At 39.3% G+C, this 22536-nt stretch overlaps 1 protein-coding gene across 3 annotated transcripts in view; it reads left to right on the top strand.

The window, feature by feature from the left end:
- HIVEP1 (HIVEP zinc finger 1) overlaps positions 1–22536 on the top strand; it is a 158434-nt gene that overhangs the window by 105311 nt on the left and 30587 nt on the right. For all 3 annotated transcript variants that reach the window (XM_033216230.1, XM_033216232.1, XM_033216231.1), the window contains exons 4-6: positions 6934–12914; positions 16776–16909; positions 17790–17965. In XM_033216230.1, coding sequence (XP_033072121.1) covers positions 6934–12914; positions 16776–16909; positions 17790–17965 — 6291 coding nt within the window. The remainder of the gene's footprint in view (positions 1–6933; positions 12915–16775; positions 16910–17789; positions 17966–22536) is intronic.

Here is a 22536-nt window from a genome sequence, read left to right on the forward strand (position 1 = left end):
TAAGTGAATTCCAGTCTCTTCTGCTTTGTGTTCAAGGCCCAGAGTAACCAGGTTCTAGAATACCTTTTCCATCCTATCTCCCACTCTACTAATAGGTGAACCATCAGGTTGGCTTCCTGCTCTTAGGTGAGTCTTATGCATTCTCCTGCTCACCGTGTTCATGCCGTTCCCTAACTGGAAAGTACTTGTCCCTCTCTGCCTGTCACTGTAGGCTCTAGTCAGATGTGCTGCTGCCACGAAACTTCTGCTAGGCATTTCCTCACCTCCGTCTTCATCAATTCTTCCCACATCTATGTGGTAGCTTCTTGAGTATACCTGTTTATCACACATTATTTGTTTAATGTGTTCATTAATTCTTACATTTGTTTTATTTAATTAAATTTTGTCTTGTATCTTTAGTCTGGTTCTCTCTGCCAACTTTCACTACCTGTTTATAATCACACTCAACCCTCCCATATCCTAAAGAAACCTTCCCTTACCCTCCTTTCCCCTGACTCTGGCGTCTTGTCTTTCTCTTTTCCTTTACAGCCACATCCCCAGAAGAGCGCCTTTATTTGCAGGCCCTGTGCGTCCTCATGCCCTCCCTCACTCCTTACTGGTGTATGATAGGGATTTTACCTCCAGACCCTCGCTGACACTGCTTTCAGAGAGAAGGATGTCTTCCTAATCCCAGTGACCACCAAGCCCAAGGACCTCTTATTAATTTTCATCTGTGTATCTGAATGTGATATTCAATACTATTGGCCACATCTTCCTTTTTAAAAGTTTCTAAACCCCCACTTCCTGGCCGTTTTGCTGTCACATGTTTTGTCCCATCTTTCTGATTTTCCCTTGTTTCTTTTTGTTTCTAGCTCACCCCTAAGTGTAGGGATTACCCATCCTTCTCATGTCAGACCTCCTGTCTCCACAGCATATTCTCTTTGGCTTCTCATTTATGTCCTTTTAGAAAAACAGCTCTCACTGCATATTCCCAGATCTGTGCCTCTAGCCCAGACCTCTCTCTAGTGGGAAAAAGAATGTGCACGTATACTTAATGTATCATAATTTTCATATTGCTGTGTAATCTTTGTAATTATTTTAAATGGATATATAATGTTATGTTAAGTGGCTGTGCCATAATTAGCCGAACCATTTTCCTATTGAAAATATCTTGTCCTGAATTTCCAGCTACAGTTTACAATTCTGTGCATGTATGTTGAGTTTGAGATTCAGTGGAATGGAAAGTGAATGGATTTTTTTCTCTTCCAAGCTAGCTCAGTGCTCAGATGAGAAACCTCAGCAGAATCTTTGGCAAACCTTTCTCAGGCTTTCTTCTTTTGAATCAGTTAAGAGGCCCACTGTCACTGCCTGAGTTCAGGGTAACATTTTAACTCTTGCACAAACTACTGAAAAAAGCCTTCTGAATGGTCTGCCTGTCTGACCTCTTGACCTTCTGACCGAGCATGATCTCAATTGTTAGAAAACAGGTACTACTTGTGTTCCTAAGGCCCAAAAGGGATCTGAAGTTTTTCACACTGGCATGTCTCTGAGTAAATCTGAAAAGAGATTTATTTGGAGGTTCACCTTCAATCAAGACAGGATTTTAAACACACTCTGAATTGTGGTTTATCATCGCTACTACTTACCATAAGAATATTCTTTGTCACACCTTATTGGCAACTAAGATGCACTCTTGAGCCTTTTAATCTGTTTGCTTTTAATCTGTTACTCTCTAGAAGTAATCCTGAAAAACAGCTGACAGTGATATTTCAAACTCCTTGGTGCTCTTCAAAGAAACATAGAAGCCCTAATAAATAGATTTGTGCCTTGGAAAATAAAGTGTCAGTGACTTCCCACAGAACCCAGGAATCGTAACTCATACTTCCCCAACTATTCAACTTTTTTTAAATGAAGTGGTCCTTGTGGTCTTTCTAAGCTGTTCTTGACTACCTAACTGATGGAGAGCGCTGGCTTTTCTTTCGAAGCCCAGGTCAGTGGTCTGACAGGGACAGTGCTGCTGATTTTGGTCCCTCTCCCGAGTGTACTTTGTATCTGTTAAATGAAGTCGTGTTTGGATTTTTGATGTGTTGATATCTCAGAGTTTCTGCCTGATTTTCAGTCACTACCGGTCGCACACTGACAAGTGGAGAATACAGTTTTCGGTGGCTGGCTGACTCGTATTTTGAATCTTTCTCCTCCCTTCCCAATCTGACTGTAAGTCCTCCCTGTGTAAGGAGAGAGGGTTGTGTTTCAATGCTGGTGTGCACCAAGTATGTCCAAACTTGGTAAAAGCAAACCAACATACAAAATGACAGCATTTCTGGAATCAGGATGGTGAATAGAAAGCAGTGTCCTTCCCCTGAGGCAGAGGGTCGGCAAGGGCACTGGTTGGTGGGGTTGGTGGGGAGTGATCACATTACGTAGGCTCCATGTGAATCCTTGGGCTGCCTTCCACTGCTGGGTGTTTCTCTTTGTTTCCTCGAATGTATTTTATATTTAGTTCACCTTAACAACAAATTGCCTTTCAAATGATGGAAAAGCACAAGTGCTGATGGTGAACAGCTGTCTCCTCCTCTCATACCAGTTTTATTTCTGCTTTGAAGCACTATGGTCTGTGCATCCTCTTAACTAAGTTGTAGATCTAGCCACAAGGTTTGATGATTGTGCTCTTTTCTATAGATAAGAGGACAAGAGAAAATAACTCCAGTCACTCTTTAATAGATAGATTTAAAATTAATCAAGATGAGGGTAAGTTTAAAAAACTATTCCAGGTGTTTCATTCTCTGAAAACCCAAGGGTCTGCTGCCTTCTACTCCAGGGCCTTGGTTCTCAAGGGAAGATATTTGTCTATAATTCCTAGCCTGATGGCTTAGCTGCCCACTCTGAGCCATTCAACCCCAGATCTTGAGAATCAAGGGGTGGAGAGTGAAAATCTGTGGGACGGCAGGCACCTTGCTTTCACTTCCACCTCTAAAATGATAGCGCAGTATTCTTCTCACATACACCTGCTGTCTTTCCTCTGTTTACATCTCTCTCATCCCCTCTCATAGCCTCTCCCCTCCTTACAATCACAAAAAAAGTCCTTGAATTTAGACTGATCCAAGATCCAGGGTCATCTCACTACCTCCTCCCCCCCTCTCCAAGCACCAGTGGTAAAGTGGGCTTTATCCCTTGAACAAGGACAGTGAACCTGTTAAAGAAAGAAGATCCAACAAAATCCAGAAGAATGAACACAACTCAAAAAAGACTGTCGGGAGTATGTTCTCAGCTGAGTGCTGAGTGAGATCACCATTCCCCATAATCTCAGGCAGTAGAAGAGCCTTGAGAATGTGCCAGACAGGTCGAATTCTGCCTTAAAGGAAATATTACTCCAGAAACAGAAGTGTTTTTAAGTGCAGATCTAAAGATCATAAATGTGTTTAAGCAAGAGCTCAAACTTAGTATGAGACAATAAAATGAGATGAAATGGGAAATATGGAACTAAGGGAATAAAATGAGAACAAAATACTGTCAGTCGAAAACTAATGAATAAATACGAAACAGTAAAGAACTTAATGGTGTGACAATTCAGTTATCAACATAAGAAAAAAGCTTTAGAAAATTGTAGAAAAAACAAAAGGTAAAAACCCAAAGAGAGGAAGGCAATTTAAATTATCGTTAGGGTGATCCAGAAAAAACGTAATTGATGTCCCTAAAGAAAAGAACCTTATTCCAAAAAAAGTTGACCAGAAAACATATATGAAGATATCATAGAAGAAAAGTTTTCTGAAGTATAAACCAAATTGCCAGAAAGCAAAGGAGTATGCAAAGTGTTGAAGGTGATAGCACCAGTCAAGTGTTAAGAATAAATAGAGAACTAAGTGTAAACAATGATACAGGTAGAATGTAAGTGTTATATACTTTGACAAATGAGAGAGGAATCTGTCTATATCTAAAATCAAAACATGTAGTTCAAAAGTTCCATGTAACATACCTCTTTTTCCAATTCTTAACACTCAGTAGATTTTTAGGAAATAGTTTCTCTTATAAAGAAATATGGACCTTAAGTTTAGCAGTTCCTTTATCTTAATAACTTCAATGTCACTTTCTTTTAAGTGCAAGGTTAATTTTTTTGTTGTTGTTGTTTAAATCACATACAGTATTTCTGGGTTGAATTTTTGCATTTTTCTTTGAAGTATAAGACATTGTTTAATTTTAAATAACATAACTCTATCTAAAAATAAAAATTTCTCTTAAAATGTTTGTGAAATAGAGCAAAACAGGCATACCTACCCTGGCCAAGACTCTGGTTGAATAGGTCCTGAATGGGGCCTGATATGGGTAGATTTTTTTTTTTTTTTTTTTTTTTTTGAGACGGAGTCTCGCTCTCTCACCCAGGCTGGAGTGCTGTGGCCGGACCTCAGCTCACTGCAAGCTCTGCCTCCCGGGTTTACGCCATTCTCCTGCCTCAGCCTCCCGAGTAGCTGGGACTACAGGCGCCCACCACCTCGCCCGGCTAAGGGTAGATTATTTTTATGTCCATGGTGTTTCAGCTCTGCCAGCTTCTCATCCAAGTGGTTTCTCATCTCTGTTTTTGTATTTACTTTAATAGCCTACTGGCTTTCACCTTTATGACACCCACATCTAGCTTTTGGAAGTGGGTAGAGAGAGACTACTCACCCCAGGTTGATGAGCATCATTTTTGCACTTTGCCAACTTGCCTGATAGAGTTAATCATTGACTTTCTTTATCTCAATAAGGGAAAACCAGTAGGAAAACGCTATTTCATGAGTGAGTGGATTGGAGAATAAAAAAAGATTTGTTAAAACATTTTGTAAAAGTGAATAATACTGATACTTTTTTCTATTATTCTTTAGCTCAAATATTTTAGTTTTGAGACCCCCCTTTTGTTTGTCTGATTATGGAGGGTAAATGTATCTTTAATGGAATAGTATGCTTTTTTTCCCATTAAACTATGATATGAGAGCATATAAACTGAGGTCAGAATATGACTAGAATATTTCTAATGTAAATTTTATCCTCAATAAGTAGTTTTTACAGTATAGACATTTTGGTCTGATATGAATTTCAAATATGTACATTGCAACAGCTATTTGAAAATAGTAGAGAATTAAGTAGTTGGCTTTCTACAAATAGAGTAATATACGGTTGAATAATTTTTATTCATATGCCTAACAATCCAACAAATGGAAACCAAACTAAATCATGGCAAGTAATTGTTGCTCAAAAATACAATAGTTGATAGATTGTGGGCATTGTCACTTAGATACTGATTTATTTCCAACACAGCTAGAAATGAAGGTGATTTCATTTCTCTTGCAATAAGTTTTACCTTCTTTCTGCCTATCTCCCTACCCACCTACCTGCCTTCGCTAATGACAAAGACACATAGCCATTGAATATTTTGTTGAGTTACAATGGTAATTTTTTTAAACCAAGGCCCATTACAACCTTATGACTTTTAAATTTTGTTAGTAAGAAACCAAAAATAAGTGAATTATTTTAGTTTCATAATTTTCTGTTCATTGATACAATTGCTATATCAGCAGTACTTCGTGGCTGTCCTGACTATGGTCTGCTCTAGAAATTATATTAGCAGCCCCTTTTCTAATGAAAATATCAGTTTTGCATACTTAGAAATTTGCTGAAAAGTTTGTTTTAAAAGATCCTTAATGAGATAAGGCAGTCAAATACTCAGCATTAAAGGGTTGAATTTTCTTCTTTTTTTTTTGTTTTTTGTTTTTTTGAGATGGAGTCTCACTCTGTCACCCAGGCTGGAGTGCAGTGGCACTTTCTAGGCTCACTGCAAGCTCTGCCTTCTGGGTTCATGCCATTCTTCCACCTCAGCCTCCCGAGTAACTGGGACTACAGGTGCCCACCACCACGCCCGGCTAATTTTCTTTTTGTGTTTTTAGTAGAGACAGGGTTTCACTGTGTTAGCCAGGATGGTCTGGATCTCCTGACCTCGTGATCCACCTGTCTCGGCCTCCCAAAGTTCTGGAATTACTGGCATGAGCCACCGCACCCAGCCGAATTTTCTTCCTTTTGGCCAGCCTTCTCAGACTGTTGTGTGGACAGAGTCCTCAGGTATTGTTACCAAGCCAGTCTAGGTCCATTTGCCTACACACAATGAAAAACCAAACACCGAATCACTGGATTTTTATAGAGAGAAAGGTTAATGGCAAGGCAGCCATGCAGGAGATGGGCTCAATTCTGTCTTCCCTTACCAGCTCAAAGCAGTTTCTAAAAGGAAGAGATGCTGGAGGAGGGGTTTCGGGGTTGGTTAATGATTGTTGGTTAATGAAAGGGAGGGGATGTTTGGAAAAGCCCTTGAGCAGGCACAGTTGTCTCTTCGTGCTTCTTCATGGGTTGCCTTTGCAAATTCGGAGGGAGTTGGTATGAAACCTGTGGTGAAAATACTGGCTGTGATGTCAGGAAGTCCCTCATCTGTCAAGAAGTCTATTCTGTGCAGATCCCAGTCAGCCATACTAGTTTCAACCAGCTTCAACCAGTCAACCAGTTTTGTTACAAGCAGAGGGAATTCTAACAAGCTGTTTTCCTTATCTGCAGTGCTGTAAGACAAGCTCAAAACTTCCTGTTAGTTATCAGTTTCTTTAACCCTGTGGAGCACTGTTTAAGCGTGAGAGTGAAAAGGGGAAAGATAATTGAGTTTTTGAAAGCTCTGGTTCCAGGATGTTGATTTCTCAAGAAAGGAACATAAGCATTCTAGAAATGCACACTTAGGTCTTTGCATGAGTGTTTCAGTAGATTTTGATTGGCAACATTGTTCAATTTCTGGAATGCAGAAGTGCAGTTTTATTTAAAAAATAGACTTTCCTTAAACTACTTTCTTCACTTGTCATAATGTCCTTATGATAGTAATCTTAATTTTCAAAAAAGTATAGTTGGTGTATGTACAATGTTACCAATTGTTTGTTGTTGTTTTTTTAACAGAAATCTTAGAGGCTGGTGTTAAAGGAACTTCGGAATCCCTTAAAGGTGTGAAACGCAAAAAGGTCGTAACTGAGAATCACCTGAAAAAAATACCAAAATCCCCACTGAGAAATCCTCTTCAGGCAAAACATAAACAAAATACAGAAGAGTCATCTTTCGCCGTTCTTCATAGTGCTTCGGAGTCTCACAAGAAACAGAATTATATTCCTGTAAAAAATGGAAAGCAGTTTACCAAACAAAACGGAGAAACACCTGGAATAATTGCCGAAGCCTCAAAATCTGAAGTATCTGTCTCCCCAAAGAAGCCCTTGTTTCTGCAGCATCCATCTGAACTGCGCAGATGGAGATCCGAAGGCACTGACCCTGCCAAATTCAGTGTCCTCGATGAACAGTGTGACTCAAGTTCCTTGTCAAGTAAAACCAGGACTGACAATAGCGAATGCATCTCTTCTCATTGTAGCACTACGTCCCCCTCCTACACAAACACCGCATTCGATGTCTTACTGAAAGCAATGGAGCCAGAACTGAGCACCTTGTCACAAAAGGGCTCATCTTGTGCAATTAAGACAGAAAAACTGAGGCCAAATAAAACTGCACGTTCCCCTTCCAAATTAAAAAACAGTTCAATGGATGCCCCAAATCAGACTTCACAGGAATTGGTTGCTGAATCACAGTCTTCTTGTACCTCATACACAGTCCATGTGTCTGCTGCTCAGAAGAATGAGCAAGGGGCAGTGCAGTCAGCTTCTCATTTGTATCATCAACATGAACACTTTGTTTCCAAATCCAACCAACATAATCAACAGCTTGCAGGGTGTTCAGGTTTCACAGGATCACTGACAAATCTGCAAAATCAAGAGAATGCCAAACTTGAACAGGTTTATAATATAGCAGTGACATCATCTGTAGGCCTAACTTCACCTTCCAGTAGATCTCAGGTTACTCCTCAAAACCAGCAAATGGATTCTGCTTCACCTTTGTCAATAAGTCCAGCTAATTCTACACAGTCGCCCCCCACGCCAATCTATAATTCAACTCATGTTGCCTCTGTTGTTAATCAAAGCGTAGAGCAAATGTGCAATCTTCTTCTGAAAGATCAGAAGCCAAAAAAACAAGGAAAATATATTTGTGAGTATTGCAATAGAGCATGTGCAAAGCCTAGTGTGCTTTTAAAGCATATCCGCTCCCACACTGGAGAGCGACCCTATCCCTGTGTGACTTGTGGATTTTCATTTAAGACTAAAAGTAATCTGTATAAGCACAAGAAATCCCACGCACATACTATCAAACTGGGTCTTGTCTTGCAGCCAGATGCTGGTGGCTTGTTCTTGTCCCACGAGTCCCCCAAAGCACTTAGTATTCATTCAGACGTAGAAGACAGTGGGGAGAGCGAGGAGGAAGGCACCACTGATGAGAGACAGCATGACCTGGGCGCCATAGAGCTGCAGCCTGTGCACATAATAAAGAGGATGTCAAATGCTGAAACTTTACTAAAATCAAGCTTTACTCCAAGCAATCCAGAAAATGTGGTAGGTGACTTTTTGCTACAGGACAAATCTGCAGAATCACAAGCTGTGACAGAGTTACCAAAAGTTGTGGTCCACCATGTCACCGTGTCCCCCTTAAGAACTGACAGTCCAAAGGCCGTGGATCCCAAGCCTGAACTTTATAGTGCACAAAAGCAGAAGGACCTTCAGGTGACAAACGTACAGCCACTTTCAGCCAACGTGTCCCAGGGTGGAGTCTCCAGGTTGGAAACTAATGAGAAGTCCCACCAGAAAGGTGACGTGAATCCACTGGAAGGAAAGCAAGACTCTCATGTAGGAACGATACACGCCCAGCTACAAAGGCAGCAGGCTACCGATTACTCCCAAGAGCAGCAAGGAAAGCTCCTGAGTCCTCGAAGTTTAGGAAGCACAGATTCTGGTTACTTTTCACGTTCTGAAAGTGCCGATCAAACAGTGAGTCCACCAACACCCTTTGCCAGAACGTTACCCAGCACAGAACAAGACTCTGTAAGGAGTAGCGGACCCTCTGCAGCTCTTGTCACCACGTCAACACCCTCTGCTTTGCCCATAGGGGAAAAGGCATTGCTTTTACCAGGTCAGATGCGCCCACCTTTGGCCACAAAAACACTTGAGGAGCGGATATCGAAGCTTATTTCAGACAATGAAGCTTTGGTAGATGACAAGCAACTGGATAGTGTGAAGCCACGGAGAACCTCACTGTCAAGACGAGGAAGCATTGATTCCCCCAAATCTTACATATTTAAAGATTCTTTCCAGTTTGATTTAAAACCAGTAGGACGGAGAACAAGTTCAAGCTCTGATATACCGAAGTCCCCTTTCACCCCTACTGAAAAATCAAAGCAAGTGTTTCTTCTGTCTGTACCTTCACTTGACTGTTTACCTATCACAAGAAGTAATTCCATGCCGACCACAGGTTATTCAGCAGTACCTGCAAATATAATACCTCCTCCTCATCCACTAAGAGGAAGTCAGTCATTTGATGACAAAATTGGCGCTTTCTATGACGATGTCTTTGTATCAGGACCTAACACTCCTGTGCCCCAGAGTGGACATCCCCGTACACTTGTGAGACAAGCAGCCATAGAAGATTCTTCAGCAAATGAAAGTCATGTTCTTGGTACTGGACAGTCCCTGGATGAGAGCCACCAAGGATGCCATGCTGTTGGTGAAGCCATGTCAGCACGGAGCAAGGCATTGGCACAAGGCCCACATGTAGAAAAAAAGAAGTCTCATCAAGGGCGAGGGACAATGTTTGAGTGTGAAACTTGCAGAAACAGGTATAGGAAACTGGAAAATTTTGAAAATCATAAGAAATTTTACTGTTCTGAGTTACACGGACCAAAAACAAAGGTAGCCATGAGAGAACCTGAGCACAGCCCTGTGCCCGGCGGTCCGCAGCCGCAGATTCTACACTACAGAGTTGCTGGGTCCTCTGGTGTCTGGGAACAGACGCCCCAGATAAGAAAAAGGAGGAAAATGAAAAGTGTTGGGGATGATGATGAACTTCAGCAAAATGAAAGTGGAACTTCTCCAAAAAGTTCCGAAGGCCTTCAGTTTCAGAATGCTCTGGGCTCTAATCCCAGTTTGCCTAAACATAATGTTACCATAAGAAGTGACCAGCAGCATAAAAATATACAGTTGCAAAACTCCCAAATTCACCTTGTTGCCAGGGGCCCTGAACAGACCATGGATCCCAAGCTGTCAACCATCATGGAGCAACAGATAAGTTCAGCAGCCCAGGACAAGATAGAACTGCAGAGACACGGAACTGGAATCTCCGTCATCCAGCACACCAACTCCCTGAGCAGGCCCAACTCATTTGACAAGTCTGAGCCCTTTGAAAGAGCCTCCCCAGTTTCCTTCCAGGAGCCGAACAGAACAGGGAAGCCTGGGTCTCTGAAAGTGATAGGAATCTCCCAAGAGGAAGGTCACCCTTCTCGGGACGGGTCTTATCCTCCCCAGCTTGCACTATCAGACGCTCTCAGAGGAGAACTTCAGGAAAGCTCCAGAAAGAATCCAAATGAACGACATGTGTTAGGACAGCCCTCAAGACTTGTCCGGCAGCACAACATCCAAGTTCCAGAGATTTTGGTCACAGAAGAACCAGATCGGGACCTAGAAGCTCAATGCCACGATCAAGAAAAGTCAGAGAAGTTCAGTTGGCCCCAGCGTAGTGAAACCTTGTCAAAATTGCCAACAGAGAAACTGCCACCCAAAAAGAAAAGACTCCGTCTGGCTGAGATAGAACATTCCTCAACGGAATCAAGCTTTGATTCCACTCTCTCCCGGAGTCTAAGTAGGGAGAGCAGTTTATCTCACACTTCAAGTTTCTCAGCCTCTTTAGATATAGAGGACATTTCTAAAATGGAGGCTTCCCCCAAAATCGATTTTCTAAATAAAGCCGAGTTTCTTATGATTCCAGCTGGCTTGAACATGCTGAATGTTCCTGGAAGTCACCGGGAAATGAGGCGTGCTGCATCAGAACAGATTAATTGCACGCAAACATCAATGGAGGTGTCTGATCTCAGAAGCAAATCATTTGATTGTGGAAGCATCACCCCACCCCAGACAACACCACTTACTGAATTGCAGCCTCCGTCTTCACCTTCTCGAGGGGGAATGACTGGGCACGTGCCTCTCTTAGAAAGAAGGAGAGGCCCACTGGTACGGCAGATATCTTTAAATATAGCCCCAGATGGTCATCTGTCTCCTGTAAACCCAACATCTTTCCAAAATATTGCCCTTCCCAGTGTGAACACAGTGCCATATCAGGGGCCTCAGCTCACTAGTACATCTTTAGCTGAGTTTTCTGCAAATACTTTGCACTCTCAGACTCAGGTTAAGGATCTGCAGGCAGAAACGTCAAACTCCAGCTCTACCGGCATCTTTCCTGTTCAACAGCTCTGTGACATCAATTTGTTAAATCAACTCCATGCACCCCCTAGCCACCAGAGCACACAGCTATCTCTGCAAGTGTCTATGCAGGGTAGCAAACCAGATAAAAGTTCTGTTTTATCTGGGCCTTCTAAAAGTGAGGATTGCTTTGCTCCCAAATACCAATTGCATTGTCAGGTTTTCACTTCAGGCCCGTCTTGCTCTTCTAATCCTGTACATTCTTTGGCAAATCAAGTTATTTCAGATCCAGTTGGACCAGATCGTTGTGTGACATCAGCAGCGTTACCAACCACACTGATCGATAGCATGTCTAATTCGCATCCTCTGCCACCACCAGAGCTCAGGCCGCTTGGAAGTCAGGTGCAGAAGGTGCCGTCGTCATTCATGCTGCCCGTACGCCTGCAGAGTAATGTTCCTGCTTACTGTTTTGCTACGCTCACATCCCTGCCGCAAATACTAGTGACCCAAGATCTGCCTAATCAGCCAATTTGCCAGACTAATCATAGTGTAGTGCCAGTCAGTGAAGAACACAATTCTGTGCCAACATTGCAAAAAGGTCATCAGAATGCTTTGCCAAACCCAGAGAAGGAATTTGTTTGTGAAAATGTTTTTTCAGAGATGGGCCAAAATTCTTCTCTATCAGAATCCTTGCCCATAACTCAGAAAATATCTGTTGGTCGACTTTCACCTCAACAAGAATCTTCAGCTTCGAGTAAAAGGATGCTTTCCCCAGCAAATAGTTTAGATATCGCCATGGAAAAGCACCAGAAGCGGGCCAAAGATGAAAATGGAGCTGTTTGTGCAACAGATGTGAGACCTTTAGAGCCTTTGAGTTCGAGAGCTGATGAAGCTAGTAAACAGAAGAAGCCTGTTTTAGTGAGGCAGGTTTGTACTACAGAGCCCCTGGACGGTGTGATGTTGGAAAAGGATGTTTTTTCTCAACCTGAAATTAGTAGTGAGGCTGTTAATTTGACAGATGTTTTACCAGCTGATAATTCATCAACAGGATGCTCTGAATTTGTCGTTATAGAACCTATAAGTGAATTGCAGGAATTTGAAAACGTCAAGTCATCCACATCATTAACTCTTACAGTTCGAAATTCACCTGTCCCTTCAGAAAATACTCATATTTCTCCTTTGAAATGTACAGACAATAACCAAGAAAGGAAGTCTCCAGGGGTTAAAAATCAAGGTGACAAAGTAAACATCCAAGAGCAAAGTCAACGGCCAGTCACTTCTCTTTCATTGTTTAGCATCAGGGACACCCAGCAGCTGGCTTTTCCTAGCCTGAAAACTACAACCAACTTTACATGGTGTTATCTCTTAAGGCAGAAGTCGTTGCATTTACCTCAGAAGGACCAGAAGACTTCAGCCTATACCGATTGGACAGTAAGCTCCAGTAATCCAAATCCACTCGGTTTGCCCACAAAAGTTGCACTTTCTCTCCTTAATTCAAAACAGAACACTGGAAAATCACTATATTGTCAAGCAATAACTACCCATTCCAAGTCAGATTTATTGGTCTATTCAAGCAAGTGGAAAAGCAACTTAAGCAAGGTACTTGAAATACAATTTATCTTCAGATATGGTTTGTGCAAATTTGTTTTAAATGTGTCTTGATACCTTTAAATATTTTAACTGGAAATATTTTAATTTTGAGTGACAAATTGTGCTTTAAGTGTCTTATTTGAAAGACAGGGTGATATGTTTACCCCAGGAGTTACATCGATAAAAGTTACCAGGAGTCTTTCTGTGATTCTATCTTGAAAGATTTTAGAAATAATTTACCCTGAGCACTGTTTTTTTTCCTCAGCTAACTATGTAAGTCTTTATTTAGTAGTACAGATGATCATGGTTTTACTTTAATGTGTTACCTATATTAAGGTTTTGTTTTTCTTGTTAAGTGAAAGGAAATCATGGTTATGCTTTGTTCCTGCTAATGCAGGGAAACAGGTGTAGATAATCAAAGATAGTTGCATTTCATCTTGAAATATAAGCAGAAAGCCATTTAGACTTATCTTGAGCTTATTAACTACATGCCCCTGCCATGCCCATTCCAGTTCTCTTCCATTGTAGCTGTGAGAGCCATTAGCACTAGAGAGAAGTTTCACAAAATAATTCATATACTTGATAAGTTGATTTGGTCAAGATTTATAAAGTAATTTAAGGTCATGAAACTATAATTTAGGGTAATTTGTGGAATCAGTCTCATTAGAATTATCATCTTTATAAAATGGGTAAAAGTCATTTACATGATTAGAATAATAGGTAAGGATATCACGTTGGACTCTGGATATTCAGAAGTATTTGGCCTCAGTAGATTCATAAGCATGCAACACAGGTTAATAAACATTTACAGATCTGTCAGTAGGAAAATATTGCAGTATGAGTATTACCATAGAAGTGTGAACAATTCTAAAGAAGGAAACTTCTAACATTGCTAGTAGTTGGAAGAGATAAGAATTCAGCAAAGATACTCCAAAGGTGGTGATACTTTAGCTAAGTGTTCAAAATTCAAAAAATAATAATAATAGGGATTTTTTCAGGCAAAAAGAATATTTTTTTTTTTTTTAAAGACAGAATCTCACTCTGTCGCCCAGGCTGGAGTGCAATGGTGCGATCTTGGCTCATTGCATACTCCACCTCCAGGGTTCAAGTAAATCATCCTGTCTCAGCCTCCCGAGTAGCTGGGATTACAGGTGCCCACCACTATGCCTGGCCAACTTTTTATATTTTTGGTAGAGACACGTTTCGCCATGTTGGCCAGGCTGGTCTCGAACTCCTGACCTCAGGTGATTCACCCACCTTGGCCTCTCAAAGTGCTGGGATTACAGGTGTGAGCCACTGCACCCAGCAAGAATAAAAAAAATTAATAATACACGAAATGGCATGGAAATGAGAATAAACTTGGTTCATTTAAAGAACTCTGAGGTGTCTGGTCTGGTTAAAAAGTGCTGTAAAGTTGGAAACGTAGGTAAAAACCAAAGCATGTGTATGGTGGTGGAGAACCGATGATACTTTCTCAGTGAAGGAACGTGCATCCAAACCACCTGTGGAATTTAAGTTCTCAAGCTCTAAATCTACTAAATCTTAGAAGATAAGACCTAATCGTTAGAATTTAAACAAATCTCCATGTATGTTCCTGAAGTGCTTGTGAAAAGTGACTCTCCTTGAGTACCAAATGCCTCGGAAGAAATGTCTGGAAATGCATATCTAGATTTGGAGCTTAGGAGAGAGCTCTGGGTGGAAGTGTGTAGAGTAGAGATTCTTTAGCGCATAGATGCGATTAATGAGATTGCTCAGGATATAAAGAAGAGGAGAGAGCCTAGACTGGATCCTGGGGATCATTACTACTTAAAAAGTTGAATGGATGAAGAAAGTCCACACTCCGGTGTGGAAACTGAAAGAGATTGATCATAGAGGAAGGAGAAGAATGAGCAGAAAGTGGCATCACACAAAACATGGAAGAAGATATTCAAGGAGAGTTGTTAGGTCAAATAAAGTTGAAGGCAAATGGGTATATCTGGACTGTGCAGATCACTGGAGAGTTGAGTCTATGAGCAAGTGGCTATGCAGGATGGATTACTGGACTTTTATCCACAACCCAAATGTTAATGCATTTATGATTCACAGTGGGAAAGAACAGATAGATGCTATGAAGTAAAAGGATTTCTAGGTGAAACATGGCATCTTCAACTATGATACATAGAATGCTAAAGCATGTAAAGACTAAGATTTTGGCATTTAGCTCATTGATAACTTTGGCAAGTAGAAGCCAGATTTAATAGTACGAACGTGAGCAAAAGATAAAGGGGAATTTGATATTGAAAATAAAGAGGCTTGCTGTTGAAGGGATAAAGTCAAAGGAAGGTGTGTGCATATATTCCAAATTATGCGGAAGCCAATCTGTTTGCCAGGAAAAGAGAAGGAAAAGTTGCATCAGTAGCTCTTCCCACTGCCTTTTTGAGGAATGTGGGCCAGCAACTTTTCTTTACTCCTGCCTGTGTAAGGATGGGCCTCCCAAGTTACTATTCTGAGGCCACACAGACCCCTCTCCATAATGAATAGACTCTTATCTCTTAGTATTATTAAGTCATTTCAGCACCACAGCTGTCTGCTTGACCATGTAATTTCTTCAAAGAGGTTTGCATAAAAGAAGCCCTCGGTAGGAAAAGTTGTGCGTTGCGTTGGATTCAGCCAGATGGTTAGAGTTTGAGTGTTTGCTTAACACTTGCCCTGGGACAAGGAACTTCACCCTGAGAGTGCCCTTCCTCACTGGGATATATAGTCCACCTGTGCTGCCTGCCTCACAGGGACCCGAGAGAATAGAATGGCACCATAAGTGAGACAACGTACTGTCAAAGGGGTGGTAGCATAAAATCTTACATAAAATCACAAGATGATATTATTATATAGTTCCTATAGGAAAACCGCACATTGTTTTATCATTTTGATTTTGATGTTCATTACCTTTTTTTCCAGAGACTTAGTTGTTATCAAGCCAAAACCTAACTTTTTGGCTAGACCTGGATGTCACGTTTAACAGTATTCAGTAAACTTTTGAGAAGATAGAAATAATTACAGTTTTAGCTGGGCATGGTGACTCATGCCTATAATCCCAGCCCTTTGGGTGGCTGAGGTGGGAGGATCACTTGAGGTCAGGAGTATAAAACTAGTCTTTGCAACAGAGCAAGACCCCCATTTCTACAAAATTTTAAAAGTAGTCAGGTGTGGTGGCTCACGCCTGTGGTCCTAGCTACTCAGGAGGCTGAGGTGGGAGGAGCTCTTGAGTCCAGGAGTTTGAGGCTGCAGTGAGCTATGCTTGTACTACTGCACTCAAGCCTGGGCAATAATGAGACCCCATCTCAAAAAAGATTTATGATTTAAAATAATGGAGGAAGAAAAAGTAAAATAATGGGAAATGGGGCTTCTGCTTTACTTTATACTGCACTGAAGCTGAAGGAGACTTAGTGATGTTTCTAAGGGGTATGAGGCATTATTTTACCAAAAGAGGTAACTAGCTCTTTTCCATCTCCAAAAGTAAACTCTTTAAGAAATGTATTTAAATGGTAGTATGAGTGGTTGGTTAAATGGAAGAAAAAATATTTAGTCTACTAAAAAAAGTTTCTGGTAAACTTATGAAATACCATGGTGTAGGAGGTTGTAAAGCCTTTAGTTGGAGGTGTCAGTGACCTGTGGTGGAATTTTAAAGTAACATAAGATTTATCATTTTGCTGTGATTGAGACAGATTCATAAGGGAGGAGATAAAGCAAATGCCCTTTGAACCTATTACTACTTTGAAATGCATTTCGTTGACCATATGCTCTGTGCTCTGCCGTGTTTTAATTTCCAGTGAAAGATTAGCATGTTTGTGTTTTCAGTTTTATTAAATTAGTTTCTCTCTTTTTTCCTTTCAGAGAGCATTAGGTAATCAAAAGTCCACAGTAGTTGAATTCAGCAATAAAGATGCCTCTGAAATTAACAGTGAGCAAGATAAAGAAAATTCCTTAATCAAAAGTGAACCAAGAAGAATTAAAATATTTGATGGAGGGCAAGTACAAATTTTACTTCTTAAATGTACATTTAAACTTACTTTTTAAATGTACATTTGCTTTCATGTGAATGAAGACTTAGCGCCAATTTAATACCAATGTTGCAAGGTTTCTCAGCATATTAACAGAATCTCCAGAGCAAACTATGTTAGCATTATGTTAAATAATTTTATTTTGATGGAGAAATGATAACTATTTGGGAAGTACTATACAACCTTGAAGGCAGCTGAAAACTAAATTATTAGAGTGAACCTTGGTTTTCACATTGATTTACAATAAGGAATGACCTAGAGAATCTGCTCTCAGATGAATTCATTGCCCATTTGATATCTTTGTGTATTTCGTTGTGAGCAAAAACATCATAAAAGCCAATTATAGTTATGGTAAAGCTCCAAAATATTTCAGTACTTAAAAATATTGTGATTGAATCTAGCAATGAAGAAAAAAATGTAACCAATGACTTAGGAACAGGAAAGTATTTTAAAAGTACATACAGTAGTGGAGTGCAGTGGTGCGTGCCTGTCGTCCCAGCTGTTCAGGAGGCTGAGGTGGGAGGATCATGTGTGTCCGGGAGGTTGAGGTTTCAGTGAGCTACGATTGCACCACTGTGCTCCAGCCTGGGCATCGGAGCAAGACTGTCTCTAAAAACAAAACAAAACGAAGTATAATATTGCAAAAGTTTGTTTGATTAGAATTAGCTGTATGAAGTATTGATGTAAAAAGTTGGAATATTCTGTTACTTTCACATGCATAAAATTGTGATTGGTTGAGTATAAAAGTTGTGCCTTGTTTTATGTTTGGTTTGAATTTTAATCATCATTATTTTCTTAAAGACATAGTGTCCAATCTCCCTATTCATTTTTTTTTTCTTTAAATTAGATATAAGTCAAATGAAGAGTATGTATATGTCCGAGGCAGGGGAAGAGGAAAATACATTTGTGAAGAATGTGGAATACGTTGTAAGAAACCTAGCATGTTAAAGAAACACATACGAACCCATACAGATGTCCGCCCCTACCACTGCACTTACTGTAACTTCTCCTTTAAGACTAAAGGTATGAGATGCACATTGCTTCAAGGTCCTTTTTGTGTGTATTTAGGTGGTAGAGCTAAAACCCAACTATGCGTTTTCTTTGACCAACGAAATAGTAGCTTAAATAGACTAATGTAAATTACATTTTGTCAATGTTGTAGTCTTATTGCTTTATATAATTTTAGAACCATTGGAAAATTTTTAATTGTATGCTTTTAGAATAAATATATAATAAATATAATATTTTTAAAAGAGCAACTGCCCTTTTTAAAAATTTTAACTCCTTAAATTGCAGTTGTACAACATGATGACTAACATACCTTTTCAAAAATACTTAATTTGGGGCTGAAGAAGAAAAAGAAATTTTCATGATCACAGGTAAATTCACTAGGTGTTAAAAGATTGAAGAAAGATTTAAAATAATAACTACAGTAAAATTCTATAATAATTACACTTTTGTTTTATTGTCTAATTTTAGGCATACATGGCCATTTTTTTCATGATGCTTTTTTTTACACTAATACTGTTAAATTTTAGCTTCAAAAATTTTCTATAGTTTCTATTAATGTTTATAAAGAAGTCTCAGAACTAATCATTAAAATTGTATTTAGGACCCTTTCTGGTTTTTTAAATATGTTTTTATTTATAAGCCTTACTCATAGTTAATTTTACCCTGTACAAGTTTCTTGATACATGTAATAGATATACTACTGTAAATGTTTGCTTCTTCCGTTAGGCTCCTTTTTCATGAACAATTTGTTACTTGAGATTTTGATTTTATATGCCACTCTCTAAAAACCAAGGATCTTAACAAAGCAAGGTAATTGTGAAAACATGTCTGAGAAAACAGTATCTGTAAAAAAAAAATCTAATTGATTTTTAAAACTAGAAACAACTTTTGTCCTTTGAGTTAACGTTTACTTTTTTCGTATGTTGATTGTCTTTGCAGTTTTTGTTTTAAAGATTGATCAACTCCTTAGCAAAATTTATTACATTTTTTGGCTAGTATTTATGGGCATTTAAAGAGAGTTATAACTTGTAACAACTACATGCTTCAAATTAGTGCTCTTTTAGTGCCAATGGTGTCTGAAACAAGAATGATGGAAAAACAAAATATTCTTCAGATGGCTTTGAATATTTCAAAAAAGTTTCAAGCAATGAGAGAGGTTGGAGGGATACTCAGGATGCAGTTCTTTCATTGTGATGTAGAACCTCCCTCTGTAGTTGGAGGTTGAGTTTAAAGATGATTTTCCTTCCTGGTCCTGAGGGAGGACTCTGATAGGGTAAAGTACTTTGGTCTTTTAACTGAATTTATTGCTTTTTCACCTGTTTTGATCCTATGATTAAAAAACATCTATTAACTTCCTTTGAGACAAGAAGCATGTTTAGAAAGCTAATAATACTAATAAAAGATTATCATGTACAAGAGGATGCTATCAAATACAAGAAGATCAACATACAATGGGAAATGGGTATTTCTCAATAGAAACAAGAAAAGGAATCAGGGTATTTAAAAAATATTTATGAAATAAGGGCAAAAAAGGAAGGACAACCTAGATGTGGTAAACCAAATGAAACTACAGAGATTTCTTGGCAAGGAAAAATATGATGAGTCACAGAGTGTTAATCTTAGTGAAATAACTCAAAGATTTTAGATAAATGTTAACTAAATGGTGGACAGTTCATAACGACCCTTGAAGAGTGAGCATTGCCTGTTAGCACTTTTCATGTCTTACATATCTCTAATATGCTGTATATCTGAATTTGCATTAAATTTTTTGTTTTGTAAGATGTTATGTGGAATTATATGATAAATACTTATTTGAAGGAGGCTATCCTTGCTGAGGAGACTGGTGAAAAAATATTAGAAATTCAGGATTTCCTTATTCTTGGCATGACACTTCTCATTTTTTATGGTCAGCTTCCTTTTTGAAGTCTGCTTTTTATGAATCTGTGTAAAACAGATTCCACAGCACCTTTTAAAGGTAGTTAAATAATAGTAGATCTTTTTTTCAATTAGGCCCCAGATTTTCACCTTCTCTGATTTACTTGATATCCTCCACTTATTATTGAACATGTCTGGTTACTAACAGAAGGAAATAGTGATATGATGGCATGCTGTATAAATACAGTATGCAAAGACAGCAAAACGCTATCAGACAAATAATCTGTAGAGCTAAAACTTGATGCTTCTGATGGTAATGCTTACAAATCCGTAATTCATTATTTGCCTTCTGAGTTTATTTTCTGAGTACATGTTCAAAATAATTTTAATTGATTTGTTTTCATGATTCTGCTTTAAAGGTCAGTCGGCAGAAAATATATAGAGAGGTTGTATCTCTTCAAGATTTAGTCTCATTTATATCACAGAAAGCTAGACTGTGTGTAGCTATAGGAATCCAGAAACAAAACCTCTCCTGCTTTCCAGAGGATTCAGATAAATGTTTATTAAATCTATCAGAAAAATTATTTATTAAATTAACACACAAGGTTTATAAAATTGCTAGGAGATAATTTGTATTTTGATATGGGCACACATTAAATATTTTGTATATTGAAATGCAGATGTTTGTTTATCTTACATTATTTAGGAAGTTGATTTATAATAAGTAATAGCTAAAGTTATGAGAAAATATGCTTACTAAAAACTTGTATTTCCAAATTTGTCTAGTTACAATTATACATTAGCTTCTTAAAAAGTAAATAACCTGCAGTGGCTATTTAGGGAGCAAAAACATTTTGAAGAGGGCCAGGTGCAGTGGCTCACACCTGTAATTCTAGCACTTTCGGAGGCCAAGGCAGGCAGATTGCCTGAGGTCAGGAGTTTGAGACCAGCCTGGGCAACATGATGAAACCCCATCTTTACTAAAATACAAAAAATTAGCCTGGCACAGTGGCAGGTGCCTATAATCCCAGCTACCCAGAAGGCTGAGGCAGGAGAATTGCTTGAACCCGGGAGGTGGAGGTTGCAGTGAGCCGAGATCTCGCCACTGCACTCCAGCCTGGGCGGTAGAGCGAGACCCCCATCTCAACAAAAAAAAAAAAAAAAAAAAAAAAAAAAAAAAAAGAGGACTATTAGTGGACCTTATAATTTGGTTTATAATATTGTTAGTATCAATACACTGAAAACATTTTGACTTCCAAGTGGAAATTTCAACCATAGTAAGATGTCTAAACCATTTTTATAATTTCTTAATGTGAAAACTTTAAAGCTCTCAAATAAAAGTAGAGATCTGTACAATGAACACCATTGTGCCCGTAATCTTTTAATAATTGCTAAGATTTTGCCATATTTGCTTCATATTTTTTCTAGTATATTTAACATAAATATCAGAGATAGCCAAGTGTTAATCTGGGTGTTATGTCCAGAATCACAGAAGTCAGGGTTTGATGGACCTTAGTCATCATCTGGTCTTGGCAGCCTCTTAAGCCTGACCTCCTTAAGTACCAAGCTCTGGGTTCCTGCGGGGTTGGCCCAGACAAGAATATACTATGTAGTGCAAGAATCAGCTTTACAGGGATGACCAGTTTCACAGGCTTAGTGCATTTATCAAGAAATTGAATAAATATGGCTATTTTCCGTGTGCTTCAGCTACTGCAAGCCTGAAATTTGGACCAATGTTTCAGACATTTTGAGCTCTTCTAAAGACTTATTCTCAAATACTACTTTGCCCCTGCCCACTAAATTCAACATTTAGAGTTGTTTCTGTTTCTCAAAAAAGATGACTTGCTCTTGTTGGCAATGTTTTTGTGTGTGGCATTATCCACTGGAGATGCTTGTTATCCTGAGAAGAATCTGAGCTGTCCCCGCTGGGTTCAATGATCACTTGAGGCAGGTGTGGCTAGTGGTTCTCAGCTAGCATGGTCTTACTTAAAGAGGTCGATACAACAGCTGCCAGAGGAAAACACTCCTTTACTGGTACTATTTTGAGACTTATCCTCTATATGTGAAGTGAAATGAATACAGGAAATGCTTTTTCTTACTCCAGAAATACTGTTTATAAAATTACAATGACCCAAAATAGTTTTTCATAGATAGTCAAGCTTGAAACATTGAAAGGTGAATTCCGAGGTGCCAGAAATAAGAAACTCAAAGCTAATTTGGTGAACAGACACTAACAAAAAAAAATTAGAAGGCCTTATGGGAATCGAGGCCAGATACATTCCTACAGGCATGCCTGTTCTGAGATAGCATCTGAGGTTCCTGAAATAAGCCTAGTCCTCCTGTCCAGTGACTTTGGGCCATGTGGGAAAAACCCCATCCACTTAAAAGTAAAACCCTGTATCTATACCATGCAAAAACAAATGAAAAAACTGGTCCAGAGTCCCTTGTCTGAAACCAATGAAACTGTTAAGGTTCCAGGCAGAAGCAATTGGAAAACTGCTTTATAGAGATGTTTCTGCAACCCAGGATACTTAGGATTCCATGGAAAACAATCTTGCTGAGGATAAACTCAAAAGTAAAAAGCATGCAAAGAAACAAATGAGAAAGCACCAGCAGACATAACAAGTGGAGAATTCACACTCCAAGAACTACAGATCACAGTGTAGTCTGAAAGAGACTTTAAGTTTGTACAAAATGTCCCAGAAAGA

The sequence above is a fragment of the Trachypithecus francoisi genome, unplaced genomic scaffold, assembly GCF_009764315.1.
Source record: "Trachypithecus francoisi isolate TF-2019V2 unplaced genomic scaffold, Tfra_2.0 Lachesis_group10, whole genome shotgun sequence".
Classification (NCBI taxonomy): domain Eukaryota; kingdom Metazoa; phylum Chordata; class Mammalia; order Primates; family Cercopithecidae; genus Trachypithecus; species Trachypithecus francoisi.